General features: G+C 37.5%; 1 protein-coding gene across 9 annotated transcripts in view; it reads right to left on the reverse strand.

The window, feature by feature from the left end:
* fhod1 (formin homology 2 domain containing 1) overlaps positions 1-16,536 on the reverse strand; it is a 51,316-nt gene that overhangs the window by 25,306 nt on the left and 9,474 nt on the right. For all 9 annotated transcript variants that reach the window (XM_079837388.1, XM_079837390.1, XM_079837392.1 and 6 more), the window contains exon 4: positions 2,527-2,594. In XM_079837388.1, coding sequence (XP_079693514.1) covers positions 2,527-2,594 — 68 coding nt within the window. The remainder of the gene's footprint in view (positions 1-2,526; positions 2,595-16,536) is intronic.

Below are 16,536 nucleotides of genomic sequence, written 5' to 3' on the forward strand. Positions count from 1 at the left end.
GTAGTTTGAGAGTTCGCAAAGAAACTTTTGTTGAAAGATGAAGCAGTCAGCTTTATTGGATCTGACAAATCTGCATCACAAACCGCAAGTAAATGATTTCATAATGCTTTGTCTGTAAATGACAGCTTTATATGGATAGTGTTTTAAAAACACTTACTTGTTCAATAGCAAGTGAGCATTGATACCATTTCCTACGCATTGATGTAAACCAATCATAACAGTGGCCGTTTACTGAGAAGCAGACAGGGGGTTGAAAATAATTGTTTTTCACCATTTACATTTGTTTTTTAAAAGTGAACCAATGACATATTCAAAAATAAAATAAAATCATGACCCATTTAAGGAAATCAGTGTTATTTTCTTGGGATCTGTCATCCATGAATGATTGAAATGAGCAACTTTTACCCTTCCTTCTTATTTGTCTAAAACCTTTTCAGGTGGACTCGATGCATGTCTACTGCCTTCATATTTCTGCTAAAATCTCAGTGCTACACTACACATAACAAACAGTAGCAATCTCTTTCTGTCATATTTCTAACTAACAATAAAAACTAATTACATTATAATATAGTATATTATAAACACATGATATAATGGTGATTTATAGTTAACATACCATTCAGTATATTACAGGGAGTGCAGAATTATTAGGCACGTTGATTTTCTGATCATATTTTTTTTTCCAGGCACATTTGACCAATTCCAAACCACAGTAATCCTAATAACTACTATTGATTTAGTATTTAATAATGTATAAGTGATATATAATTGTTCATGAAGGCTGGAAATGAAAATCACCTTATATTCAGGTGTGCAGAATTATTAGGCATGTTTTCTTTTACAGATAAATTGAGCCAAAAAAGAGATTTAACTCAGACTGAAAAGTCAAAAAGTATTAAATGCCCATGAGAAGGATGCAATACTAATGCAATACTAGACATTGCAGTTAAGGCGTGACCATTGGACAGTGAAATGCTCGTTGGGTCAGCAGGGTCAGACAAAAACATGTGGCGGAGAAAAGACACCTGTTAACAGCAAAATAATTAAGAATTAAGGTGAAGAATTAAGGGTGAAACCATCAGGAACCCTTTAGTCTCCAGCGCCACCATTTTCCAGAGCTGCAACCTACCTGGAGTCTCCAGAAGTGCAAGGTGTCAGGATCTCAGAGACTTCAGTTAGGTAAAGAATCCTAAAAAATGACCCCCACTAGATAATAATCATAAGCTGAAGTGTTGTAAAATACATGAAGAAGGTTTTTTATAGGCTTTATAGGTTTTATAGGTTGAGAGTGACTCTTGAAGGACCAGCACCACATCCTCTAGTACCACTGTTTGAAGAATTCATCTTCCAGAATCTGGCAGTACGTTTTGGGAGTTCATTTTAGTCCATCCTGAAGTCCGTTTTGCAGAGATGGACTAAAAATGAACTCCCAAAACGTACTGCCAGATTCTGGAAGATGAATTCTTCAAACAGTGGTACTAGAGGATGTGGTGCTGGTCCTTCAAGAGTCACTCTCAACCTATCTGTCCATAAAGCCTATAAAAAAATCTTCTTCATGTATTTTACAACACTTCAGCTTGTGATTCTTATCTAGTGGGGGTCATTTTTTACGGATTCTTTACCTAACTGAAGTCTCTGAGATCCTGACACCTTGCACTTCTGGAGACTCCAGGTAGGTTGCAGCTTTGGAAAATGGTGGCGCTGGAGACTAAAGGGTTCCTGATAGTTTCACCCTTAATTCTTCACCTTAATTCTTAATTCTTTTGCAGTTAACAGGTGTCTTTTCTTCACCACCTGTTTTTGTCAGATCCTGCTGACCCAACGAGCATTTCACTGTCCAATGGTCACGCCTTAACTGCAATGTCTAGTATTGCATTAGTATTGCATCCTTCTCATGGGCATTTAATACTTTTTCACTTTTCAGTCTGAGTTCAATCTCTTTTTTGGCTCAATTTATCTGTAAAAGAAAACATGCCTAATAATTCTGCACACCTGAATATAAGGTGATTTTCATTTCCAGCCTTCATGAACAATTATATATCACTTATACATTATTAAATACTAAATCAATAGTAGTTATTAGGATTACTGTGGTTTGGAATTGGTCAAATGTGCCTGGAAAAAAAATATGATCAGAAAATCAACGTGCCTAATAATTCTGCACTCCCTGAATATAAAAAATTACACTAAATGTGTTTAAAGCTTCTGGAACCTATTACTTAAACGTTAAGGTGGATTGTATTTGTGCAGCTTCGTGCTGTTATGGGATATTTCCTCAGGATTATATTGTCTGCTTCATTTTTTCATAACTTAGGCTAAATGCAGAAGTGAACATGCATAAAGTCCACTGTAATACAGTATATGCAGAAGAGATATCAAGTTATTGTCACTCATTTAGTTCACTATGTTAGTCTATACTTCTTTTTGTTCTATTCTTACTCTCACTACCTGTAACGTCTCACAAGCCTAATCCAACTCACTCACGCATCTTTTCACAACTGTTGTGTGTATGTTTCATGACCTCACCTGGAAGAGTTGCTTTAAAGAAAACAAGGACCGCCGGAGCTCAGGGCCATGGGAGTTATACAACTTCTCTATGAGAGGGAGAGAGGTAAAAGAATCATAAGTCAACCAACAAAGGCCAAAAAACCTGATTCTAAGAGGAAAAGATTGTTATTGCAGTGACATATTCACAAAGAGCACTTCAAAACACACCTCTTCAAGATGAGGATCAGCAATGAAAATGACCACCTTTACCAACTGACATAAAGATTCATGTTTATAGAATGACTGAGGCATCAGTGTCCACAGCTGGCGCTCAACTCTGATAGCTAGATCTTACCAGTACAATCATGTGGTGGTAATTACAAGTAAACCATTTGCATTGATAAAAACAAGGCATCATTAAGCATTAGATCTTACGAATTCCCTCACTAGCTTATCATTTTCAGGAATTTGGGAGGAAATGAGAGGTGGTGTCACTGATTGCTTTTAAATAGCCATTCCAGTCATATAAATTCCTTGGACATAAATAGCACTGGATTGACAGGTTAGTCATGACACAAACTTATTTTCTTGATAAGCATTTAAAATTGTACTCCACTACCAGACATACCAACTCATCCTTTATTATTTTCCACATTTTGAAGTAATAATATAGTCTTCAAAATTGTGAAATAACACAGAAGTATGGGAATGTAAAAAAAATCAAAAATTAAAAAATCAAAACCAATTTTATAATTGATGTACTTTAAAGCGATCATCTTTTGCCTTCTTCATATTTTCAACCATCTTAATGAGCAATTCTGCTTTTGCTTCATTATGTGGTCCAACTCATCCATCAAAAAGGTGTGAAATTAAAATTTTAGGTTTGTAAAGCCCTTCACAGGTAGCCTGACAAGCCAGACCACATCAAAATGTTGGGTCTGGAAACTCACCATTGGCAGGGCTCAATCCGAGGGGCAGGATAAACGGTTGTCTTTCAAATTCCCTCTGCACGCAATTGGATAGCGCCATGAGCGCCACAACCAACCAGAGAAAAGAAGAAGGTGAAGCCGAGCTAACGTTAGTTGATAGACTTTCGCCCTATCCGGTAGGCAAAACTTCGAACACATCTTTTCTTAAGAATGACTTCAGTGCTGTTCTTTGTTCTTTTCTCAAAGAAAAGCTTAACTCCAAGTCTTCTAGAGTTGTGGCTAAAGCCGATTCAAAAGACCGCTGTTCGTCAGCATTGTTTACGAGTAGTACGCGGAACCTCCGCAACTCTGCCGTGACGTGCCGTCATTATGTTAAGCCCGCCCACCGACTCTACACACGCTGTGATTGGCCTGACCAGAGTTTGGTTTTTCCAGATCTCAGGTCTACCGAGAGTTGCTAGACTACACTCGCGGCAAAATAAATTTTCTGCCACTGCCCACTAGGGTGCATCTAGATTTCTAGGCTACTTCACAGGCACAGTTTTAGGATCATGAGAAACAGTCAGGTGAGTCCTAATTCTGACTGGTACTTTATGAAATAAATAGATGCGGGGGGAGTTGGGGGGGGGGGGACTCTATGAAACGAAAAAGAGCGTATATCCATCACTAAGGTAGTGTATATGCAGACTTTAAAGCTCACACAAGTACAAAAAAATCTGTTGCAATACACAGCATGGACAGTCAATCATTTAGATCAGATTCCAATCAGATACACAAATAATTGGATTTGGGCTGACAGTGTGAACATATTCTCAATCCAGAATTGAAGGAAACTGGCACAGCAGACACATGAGCCTCCTCAATAGCAAACGTGCATACTACAGGCATTTATTTTACAGTTGATTTACCATCTACACCAATTATTTATTTGTAAAATGTGCAGACATGCTTAGTAAACAGTCATTCCTCAATGCCTGGGAATAGCATCATTTGTAAACAAGTGTTTGTAATGTTTGAAACTGTCAGTTCAAAAGGTCCAAGACTCAGCAAACAAATAGTCTATTTTGTGTAAAGCTGCTTTAAATTCATACAGTATGTATAACGTATAAAACTCTCTCAACTTGGCAGATGAATATTCCACGATATCTGGTATAGTCATGAAAAAGTGATTTCTAAAGAACATTGATACCATCTTGATTCACAGACTGGTCATGAACAGTGAATATTTGTACATTTTGTGCCCAAGTTAATGTCCCATGAGAATCAAATATTACTGGCCACTTGATCCCTTGATGTAACGTCATAAAGCACGTCAGATGAAGAGCTTCTGGCCTTTAGTAAAAGCATGGGTTTCTAATAATGTTTTGGTGATCTGTTTTGACAACGGAAAGACCAAACATCTGTCACTATGATGTGTTCTGCTGTAGTTACTATCTCTGTGTATATGTATGTGTGTGTGTGTGTGTGTGTGTGTGTGTGTGTGTGTGTGTGTGTGTGTGTGTGTGTGTGTGTGTGTGTGTGTGTGTGTGTGTAGTCTGAGCTCAGTGGTAAAGTCCATGACAGCATGGAGAATGATGTGGTCCATCGCTGTCAGCTGCTTGCTACTGATAACGTAACACACACACACACACACACACACACACACACACACACACACACACACACACACACACACACACACACACACACACACACACACACACACACACACACACAAAACACTCAGCTGCTCACACAACACACACACACACACACACACACACACACACACACACACACACACAAACACTCAGCTGCTCACACAACACACACACAGACAGAGTTCAGTGTCAAAAGGACACAGACATTGCAGATGGTCCCCAAACACACATCTGCTCACACAACACAAACTGTTCACTTATGGCATTCGTGAAGAACATGTAAAAATGTTATGCTGCTTGGATGGATGTCACAACAAGCAGACAGGATATCATATGCCACACACACACAAAAAGAGAAGGAAGCATGGTTTTATGGAGAGATTGTGGCACACATATTTAACAAAATTCTCTCAACATCTCACTAAGAAAATATATACTTTGCACACACTTTTTTTTCACATGCAAGCATATATCCTTTCAATAAATTATTTTCAACCTCTTATTATACAGGCTAATAGATCTACCAAGAATTTCACTGTCAGCAAATGTGGTACCATAAACCAGTCCTCTAGTCTAAACCTATACATCACTATTGTGTTCATGAGAGAGATGAAGAATAACACGAAAATAAGAAAGGGCAGATGGGCAAAATATTACAAAATATATAAAACGACACACTAACACGTAACCACCAAAGTAGACATGTGCCGGTAAACGGTAATACGATATACCGCAATAATGAACATGCACAATATTGTTATCGTGGGCACTTCAAAATACCGTGAATAATTATTTATTACGAATTATTCAGATTTTTAGAATGTATTTTAAGAATACTTTACCCATCAACCGTTTAAAATGAACAACGCGTCAAAGAGGAACGCGCACTGATGTAAACAGACCGTTCATGAGCCGAGCACATGGCGGAAGGCGTGAAGACGCACTGAAGTGCACATTCACTTTCAGACAGCAGAGGGCGCTGATGGAACAGCAGAAATACAGCCGTTTCCCCAGTAACCACAATCCGGTGCTCGTCATCACATAACCTAATACTTAAAGACTTAAAGTCATTTTCAAACTTTTTTTTTTTAAAGTTTTAAATTACATGCCCTAGATATTGTTTGAATATGTTCTGACTGTTGTTCAATGACACACTTTACAATATGGCTCCATTATTTAACATTAGTTCATTCATTAACAAACTGACAATGAAAAATACTTCTAAAGCATGTATTAATCTTAGTTAAATGTACATTTCAGCATTTAATAACACATTATTAAAATCAAAAGTTGTAACTGTATTATTTGATGGACCTGAGCTTACACTAACAGTTGCTTTTTTTAACCTAACATTATCAAAGAAGAATAACTTCTGTAAAAATGTAGCTATTCGCTCTTTGTTAATGTTAATGCATTAACTGGCGAGACATTATTGTAAAGTGTTACCTATTGTTCTTTATAATTCTTTAGCACTTTAATCTGTTTCAAATATTTGTTTACTTTATACATTTTTGTGTATTGCTTTATTGTATTTAAATGTTTGGTTCTTTTGTTATAAGAAAGTTTTTAAACCTGTTATAGTATGACAACACTTTTTTTGCAACTTTTTTTAAAACATCGTGATAATACCGTATACCGTGATAAAAGCTTCAGCAATTAATCGCAACATGAAAATTTGATACCGGCACATGCCTAAAGGATCTGTGTGTTCCTCTGCTGCTCATACATGCAGGGTAAACCGCAACATACTAAAGCAAGCAAGATTTTTTGACACCAAGGCTGCATTTATATGATAAAAAATACTGAAAAAACAGTCATATTGTGAAAAAGTATTACAATTGAAAATGACAGTTTTGTATGTTAATATATTTTAAAACTGGTTCTAAATCAAGATGAACAGAATTTTATTATTATTTGACTATGTCATAAATAAAATGAGTGAAGAAACAACAGTTGAATAATTTGAACACTATTAATTCAAGGATGGATCGTTCCAGGTTCGTCTGAGGATAAGCGAGTGACAAAACAAAATATGACAGAGGACACAGAATCCTTGAGAGAAACTGTGACTTGGTACATTCTTCACGTCACACCGAATGAGATCTCCCACACATGGCCTCTCCCTCTGTTTCTGCATTTACTGCTCCAACTCAAGACTAATACAAGATATTTGCAATGACTCTAAGGTTAAACTTTAAGACAGCAGAATCAGTTAAAAAATCATTGTTTAGACTGGGGATTTGGGGTAAAGATATACAGTGATACCCATACTGCCCAACATATCAAAATAACTGTTAAAGTGACAACATTTGATTGAAGTAACTGTCATCCTGTCAGTTTACCCTTACTTGCTCAAGTAAAAGACTTGAGATCAACAATTCCTCCAGACATGTTGTATTAGTCAGGCAGTCCTGTGACATAAGGTGCTCAGAGTCAAGCCCATTGTAGGGTTTTAGCACAGGAAGCCATTCTGGGCAGGAAACGGAAACATAGGAAGAGTGACACAAGGGAAGAGTAACAGACAGCACTCTGAACACAACGGTCTGAAAACACATAGCACTACAAATTTAGGCCAGTGGGATCAAACATTTGAAAAACTGCTTTTACGAAATTGCCTGCTTTTTGACACAGTTCGAGACCCGTATGACTATATTAGCATTTTTGTAAAACAAACTTTCGCCATTGCAATTAATGAAATCTCTTATACCAGCATCATGTAGTGCAAATGTTTCATTGTAATGGACATATTGCACAGGCTTTCGGAATTGACGAATGGCTCTGTCGGTTTATTCAGCAGTATAAAACTTCAGGTCTGTTTTGTTTTTTAATTATTAGAGGTGCAGAATGCCACACACCAACTTTTCGCCATTTCACCAAGCAAAAATCAATCGTAATAATCATTACAAAAAGTAAAGATCAAGGTCTACAAGCTATTCATTCGAATAGCTTATTCCCCCCCCACGGCGTAAACGGATATGACGTTTTTGTGGGCGTTCCAGTAATGCCGACCAAGTCTATGCTAGTTTTGGTTCCCTCTAGATCATTCAGTGGAAAACAATCAGACAGGGGGTGCTTCATGCAAATACATCATATGGAACACGTTTGCTTCGATAGAAGGGCCTTCTTTAGCATTCTAGTTTTGCTATACCAATTATCTTTTCAAAGCATGTTAAGCACTTCTTAGTTTGTTAGGGTATAAACACAAACCTCAACATCAAAAATCTGAATGTAGCCTAACAAAATATTCAGAACATTTGAATGAAGATAAACCACTACAGCATGCCCTGCCAAACACACCAGTGTTATTCTCAGTGGCAGTCTGGCAAGACTATGGAAATAATCTTCTACCTCAGTTAACCCCCATTTGTTTTTTCAGGGCCTGGTCCTCTGAAAGTCGATATGCTGTGAGCGGTGGTTCCTTATACTGCTCTATTCCATAAGAAGGTAAGAATAGAAAGTGATAGGCAACCAAACAAGATGTCTAAAAGCAACAGACACAAATATGCTACATATTCACTCTTAGTTTCTGTGATGGTTATTTTTGAATATCAGTGAGAGTGTAAACTAAACTTGAACATCTGAAAAAGCTTTCATCCTAGGGCGGGTCAAAGGTTAACACTGCAGGTCAAAACAATGGCTGGGCAGAAACTCTCTGTTTGACCTGCTCACACATGCCACACTAACTGCAGTTAACCAAATAAACTCCTGCCGCATGCCCATATGGATAAAAGAACTGCACATTGGCAATGCCTAAAATGACAGGGGAGAAGGTTTCCCATGGAGAGTTTAATGAGCCTGTGAAGACCGGTTAAGGGTCCCTTTTAGTAGTGCCACAGCAAAAGGTTGTGGGTTAGACATTTAATAGCTTTTGGTTACCTGATTGCAGTACTTTTAAAGACAGAACCTGTACAGCCTTATAAGGGCAAACTAGAAAAACACTCTCTCTTTTCGGATCTGCATCAATAGAAAGCATGCACAGAGCACATTGCCAAAAAGAGTAATCTAAATTATTCCCAGAATCTACAACCATGTTCAAGACCCCATCATCAACAGTAAACGAGACCACAAAAGCAAATTATGCTTAGTTCAATAAGAGACATCTGCTACATGACAACCTAAATCCATAGGATTAAACTTTAGTGCTTAATAGTTACTGATCCCTGACCATTACCGGTCCCTAAACTGGGAAAGTTTACTATGATTAAATGTGAACGGCATGCTAAATGATTGCCTTTTACCCAGGTGAACTGTCGCATTATCAACATCATGTGTTAAGCTTAGAGCTCTGTAAATTAGTATTTTGCGCATTGACATCTTTGTCCACCAGCCAGAGAGCTGTGCTGTTGTTGGGTATCGGTGTCCACTTAAGTTCACATGAACAGATCTTTATCACTCACAGCCTTCTGTGACTTCAAACCCTACTTATTGCAGTAGGGATCTTGGCCTCTGTTATTTAGAGTAACAACGCACATGCCTTAAACCAGTGGATGAAACGCTAATGACTTAAAACTGACACCAGGTGTGAGGCGAGCAGACATAAAAACACACAAGAAAGGTCATCATGAGTGCAACCACTAACTAGTATATATAGAGAGGAATAATCTGGGGACTAAACATTTCATTGTGTCCATAATGTTCTCATCTCTTTAAAATAACACGGCGCATGTTCTACTAATAAAAAGCCCTATTTACAGAACTTATTTGGTCAAAGGGCTGCTGTCAATGTTGAGCCAAGAGCACCACAGCATGAAATAATTCTGTCACTGTTGCCAATACATTAAGTTGGTGATAAGGATTGACCCCATTACTGAACTAATGACAACAGCCAAGTGTGCCTGGCACCTTCCACACAGAGAAGGTGGAAAGAAAAAGTTAAACATTGTTAAATGTTTTGAGAACCTTTAAAAAAAAAAAAAGATTGCTTTTCAGTTTGACATGATTTGCGTAATGGTTTCATGTTTGCAGGCTTTACTTCTAGCATGCAAACAAATATTTTACATTTACATTAATTTATGCATTTGGCAGACATTTTATCCAAAGCGACTTGCTTCAGCTTTTGGCAGTTTCCCTGGGAATCTAACCCATTATCTTGGTGTTTTGCTAGCACCATGCTAGCTACAGGAAAACATATCTACAAATCAATTTTAAAAACAGACAAATATTCAGTGAAATATCCAAAAACTTGCCCATACTGTCTAAATGGAAATGTCCAAATATGCATAAACATTTATGTGCTAGTCTGAGGTGGATGTTCTGGAGTTTTGCATAAGTCAAAAGCTGAATGTGACAGAAAGACTCTCAAACAAGTTGACCACTTGGTCAGGTATTTCCTCACATCAAAGACGGTGTTGGAGGAAAATTCTTGCTCCATGACAAATTTAGGTGATCTCCCTCACATTATCTTTAGTTAATTATTCAAAACAATCAACCAATCAATAAACAAACAAACAAATTAATTAAATTGTGAAATATGGCTATAGAAACCGAGCCAATTGTATAGATCAGGGATTCCCAAACTGGGGGTTGTGACTTGATAAAAAAAAAAAAACTGTAATTAATTACATCATTACAATTAAAATGAATACATCATTTTTTAATAAAAACTAAAATATTAAATATTTTATTTGTTTACTTGCATGTCATATTACCATTAACCAGCATCAGAAAACTGTGAACATGTGAATGTGTTATTAGATTAAATATTACTTTAAATCTCAAGGGGTAAATATTTTAGGTCAAAGAGCACTGACAAAAAGTTTGGAAACCCCTGGTATAGTTGGACAAATACATGTGAACTCTGACAGACACAGAAGCAGGATATCCTGGGCTAATGACTCACAGTACGTTCACCGGACTCATTCCTGACAAATCCTGATCCAGATTTGACACCAGCGCCGGCTCGCAAAAAAGTATGACACCAGTATTATGGAAGAATTTCACTAGGTATGAAAGCTTGTGATCTAAATGAGTCACCAAGGTTATGAGGAGTCCCCAGAGAGATGCCAGCACAGGGATGTGAAATGTTTCAGGGGTGAGTGTGATGCTTTAGATAGAGTCTGTGGATGAGGAACACAAGGCAAGAAAAGATCAGGCTTTAATGGGCATAAACGACTTGGGCACAGACGGGGAAAAAAGAGATGGGGAGCTAAAATTGGATTTGCAGCATCATGGAAAAATGTTCCGGGGTTGTGCAAACTTAGGTAACCCACAGTACATGTATTGGCACATTAGCTTTCGATTAGCCTGAAGGGGGAAAATAAAATAATTACAATTGAATGTGGAACAGAGTACTTGCATGCATACAGCATTGTATCTCCACAGACACATTTTATAAATAGACTCCAATAGGACGCCTGTGGGTCCGGCTAAACCACCCTCATATCTCATGTGGACCAAACAATTGCCAGCAATGCTTAGAAAACCAGCTCAGAGCAAATGGAAGGGGTGGGGGTGTAAGAGACTGGGGTGAATAATTGTGACTACATATTTTTGTCTTGATAGATATATGAAGTCAATCTATCTATTTATGAACTGCTACAGTGAAATCAGTTCAATGGAAAGGACATTTGAAATAGATGTCAATGAAACTTGTAAAATCGCCAGATTATAACCTTTTCTTTCAGAGCACACAATGTGAGAGCCAACAAGTCTGAACACGAGCAGCTGACATCCAAGAATCAGAGAAAGGATTACAGTTTGCCTTCAATATCAGGGCTCCCACACCTTTTGACAAATCATTTATTTATCCTCATTCTTTTCATCCATATAATATCCATTGGGTCCAACACAACAACGAACCCCACTGACTTTCATTGTATGGACAAATATCTCTTTCATCAAAATATCCACAGATGACAGTCATTTTTTGGTTCACTACTTAATGTAAGTGCAGTCAAAAAGATATTCGCATTAGAAAATGTGACCAATCAATGAAGATTTAACTAATTTCCATGACCTTTCCAGGCCTGGAATGTCCCTGATAGTTCCAGGTTTTCTGTGACTGTGGGAAGCCTGCAGTATGGAGACACAGGGATTTAAAGCAGATCAGCCAACAACAGTTTAGTTAGATCCAGAAGTCACTGCGTTTCTTCTGTGAGCTGTAAAGGGTTAAATATTTAAGCTGTAGATGGAAGAAGAGATTTTAGAGGTATTTAAGTGGGTTAACAGTGTGCAGGGTGGCATCAAATTCAAAATAAACACATCTGTCCCATTTTGGCAGAATGTACACGTCAAGGTTTGAAACAGCACTTGAAGAGATTACATAAAATGTTTATTTGACTATGAACGTGACCTGTGGGTCATGTTCACGTGTCTGTGCAAGGAAGGGGGCCTGTAGAGGTGTTAGAGAATGGATGCTAATGACAGACGTACGGTTGGCTTTGCTAAAATTTGAACAGTATGTGCTGCTGACCAGCCTCACATAAACAGAGTAAGAAATAGAAGCCTGAGGCCTTAGGGATGACCTATCTGCAGCATGGCATTTCCTGTTGGCCAATTTAAATGACACTGTTCCTCCTACAGATAATTACTTGGGAAACACTTAAAAAAAACACCACAGACCTTTTCTGCGCTGCTGACGTGCTATACCGTAGCTTTATCAAAAGTGATTATTCTGACTGATTTGAATTCAATTGAAAGTAAAGCACTATTCACTTAGCAGTGTATTGTTGCTTTAATGTTACACATATGGTTTATCAAACACTAAACAATCTGCACGTGTTGCATGTGCATATTTTGTCTGAAACCAGAAATCCAAAAAGGTCTATCTAAAGCAGTGATCCCAACCTTTTTTTAACCCCCATATTCGAAGGCCCTATGGCTTTTTCATTTTATTGTGACTGATAATGATTAAGGATATTTTTATAAAATATTTTTTAATACTTTTTACTCAATTTCCACACAATAAATCAATATATAAAATACCCATTGAGTTATACGACATCATTTACATGACTTTTGAGGTCTAGATATCCCACAAATATCCAGGTATTTCAATACAGAGGGAATCCGGATTTTTCAAAGAAACAAAAACAACACTTGATGAGGGGGGCGGGGGACGTAAAATAAGAAATATCCAGATTTTTAGTTGTTTTGGCTCAATAAATGTGCCATATTTAGAATTTCAAACCTACAAGTAAGTGTATTTTTATGATAGCAGTAACTGTCAATGCTTGTTTAGTCCCATTTTAAATCATCATGAGGTCCCCTTAGAAGTTTGTCCCCTGGTAGAGAACCACTGCCCCTATAAAGCTCATGCTGATGACATTTTATGCTTGTTTTTGTAATTCCTGCTTTTCTTATACAATTTGTACAAAAGTGAGCAAACTGTAAATGTGACCAATACAGTACTCCCCAGCTGAATCCCTTCCATCTTTACACAAACTTGATATACTGCATACAATAATATGATATTCTTAATGAATCCAGTTGCAGAAAGTTTAAATATGGCAAGGACTTGCAAGCTGAGGGTTCTGAGGAAAGCTTTGAACTTTTACTGGCTGACAGCACAAAAAAAACTTGATTGAGTACAGGATGATGAATTACATTTTGTTTCTCTCTCTTTCTTGTTTCTTTATTTCCACTAAAACTAGGTTTGCCATTTACATTCCTCTTTAGAAGGAAGTATTTCATGACGCAAACATGACTATTAGATGCAGGATGCAGCATCAGCTTATTTTTAAAACAACAGGAAAACAGAGGGAGATAAAGGCAGTGTTAGTTTTTCCCCCTAAAATGATACATTTTAAAACATGTTACTAAAGGAAACTTGCAAATGTTTAATTAGCTGGTGATGCTGTAACATTAAATAAAGTTTACAGAAGCACTTATTTGAGCCACAAAGTGTTCATTAGATATTGATAAGCCTCAGTGGAGTTATAAATATGAATGGATATTTTACACACTCCTTCAGATATCCAGGAAGTAACTCAGCAGATTCTTTCGTTTCCATAAATGATGTCTGCCCCAGAGAGCAAAAGAGGACACATCTAATACTGAATAGAAAGGAACACATTGTTCTGACACAGCAAATGAGGGAACTTGCTGGAGATCAGGAGGAGTATGAAGAACATACGGTCATAAAAACAAATCCTAAGAAAGTCCAATTCACACTTTAAAAAATGTGAATGATGTAAAAGTGGAAAAGCAAGCGGTGATTCAGCTAAGAATCATTTAACAACATTGCAGGAGGAGGAGCAGCACATGCAACATAAAGACTCATTCATATGCATAGTTTTGGTTAAAGATCATGCATTACTTTAAAGACAAAGCAACATTTCTCAAGCCATTACTAGCAACGCGACAAGCCCTTTCCAGTTCCAACAGAAGAAATAATAAACAGCCATGACTAATAATAATGGCTTCATTAAAATGCTGGATCTCAGTAAATCAGCCACTATTTTTACTCGTATCTGATTGGCTGGGCCAGCTGGCACGGACAACATCAAGAGCGCTGATGTGGATCATGTTCAAGAGCCAAAGCCACGTGACCGTGCAGTCACAGCGAGCACTGGAACAAAGCCTGGGCACTTGTTTGTAACAAATGAGTGAAAGTGCGAGCACAGTTTGACTCAATTAATCAAACTGAAAGTATGCCAGACACTACAACTGCTCAGTGGTGGTTGGACTAAATGGAATTAAGTTCTCTTTGATTTAAACCGATCCAAATGTAATTATTACTTTCCCAGTTTAAAAGGTTGTTAAAAAAACCTACATTGCAAAGAATTTCAAAATTTTCATATTTAAGCAGTCAATATAACATGGGATGAGAAAACATCTCAGATCTGGAAAGAAAAACATCATGCAGAGACACTATCAAAACAATCAGGCAATGTGACTAAATTCCTAAACATTCCACATGACATTCCTGATCCTGACAACACAATTACAAACTGCAAGGACTCGACATTACAAGACAGTTGTAGATTAGAAATAGAAATGCAAAAACTGCTAAACAGGGTTTCTGCAGGTTTCACCAAGTCAAATTTAAGACTGTTTAAAGACCTTTTTAAGACCATTATGAATTAAATTTAAGACCTATATCACACAATAAAAAAAAGTACAAAGGAAATACGGAATCTAAAAATAATTAATTTATTAGTATTAGTAAACTTGCACTTTCTCATAGCTCAATCCCACCAGGATTGGGGAAAATAGTCACACAATAGTCACACATGACTGAGTTCGTGGTTTATTAACTCTTTTTTAGTGCTATCAGGCATATCATACTTTTATTTGGTCATTATGCGAGATTGCAGGTGAGAAAGATTCGTCTTCGCTTTCACGATCGCTGAACCGGAAGAACTGGAGAACTGTTAGCTGAAGAATAAAATCCGTTTGATGTGTCTGTGCTACAATCCGAAAGAGATTTGCAACAATATCATGAAAGCTGACTGGCTGCAATATAAGATGCATGTTGGTCTCATTTGTAGTTGAACTATAGTTGGACTAGCGAAAGAAAGAACTACAACACCCTGGAATAAACGCACACTAAAGCGCTGCGGGAGCATTTCAATAGACGTAGGACAATTAAGACCTCTTTAAAATTATTTAATACCTAGAACTCAATACTTCAGCAAATTTAAGACTTTTTAAGGCCTAAAATTTTGATTTTGAAATGTTAGACCCGCAGGAACTCTGGCTATATCTATCGATTGTGCATGACCACAAAAGCAATTCCACAGATTAATGTATTACACACAGCACACCATCAGAGCCAGTTGGGACTGTTATGTACCATAGAGTGACCCAAAACCCCCAGGGCTGGGACTGGTCTATCCTGTCCTGTCTTATGTTACTCTCTTTGTGTCACTCAAACACACACACACACACACACACACACACACATTCCTTGTATCCGGATTATATCATGCAAGACAAGACATGCTTTCAGACAAAATGAGGGGAGAACGGTTGCTGTTCACCTTCTGCCAGACAATACTAATGAAAGTTGATAGTTAATAGCAGGGGTGTGACTATATGCCCTGCTACTGGCTTCAAATGCTTTTTTAATAGCCTCAAATATGTTCTGCTTTAAAAAAAAAAAAATTATTATTTAAATAAGTAAGGAAAAGTGAACAAAGGAAATTGTACACCGTCACATGGAACGTGAGAACTTGCAGTGCAGATACTGTAGATCTATGCTGATTACAACTGGAGTGTTCTGGTTTGGTCACATTGATTGGGTGTCATTCGTTCTGCAATTTCTAAGTATGAGTGGAGAGGGAACCCTCACAATGGTAACTTTCTAACTACATCCTGGACATCAGAAATTAGATTCTAACTTAACAGTACACACCTGCGGCTGTATTACTGAAACTGAAAAGGTCAATTTCCTCACTGAAATTACCATGGTTACTAAACAGATAGGATAGGATTCTGAGGGCGTTTTTGTAATACAGTCTCTGGTGCCTAAAATGGACTATGGACTCAGTCTATGGTTAGTCTTTAGTGGGAGCAGAGATGACAAGATGTCTCTAAGC

This window comes from Gobio gobio (assembly GCF_949357685.1).
Source record: "Gobio gobio genome assembly, chromosome: 2".
NCBI lineage: Eukaryota > Metazoa > Chordata > Actinopteri > Cypriniformes > Gobionidae > Gobio > Gobio gobio.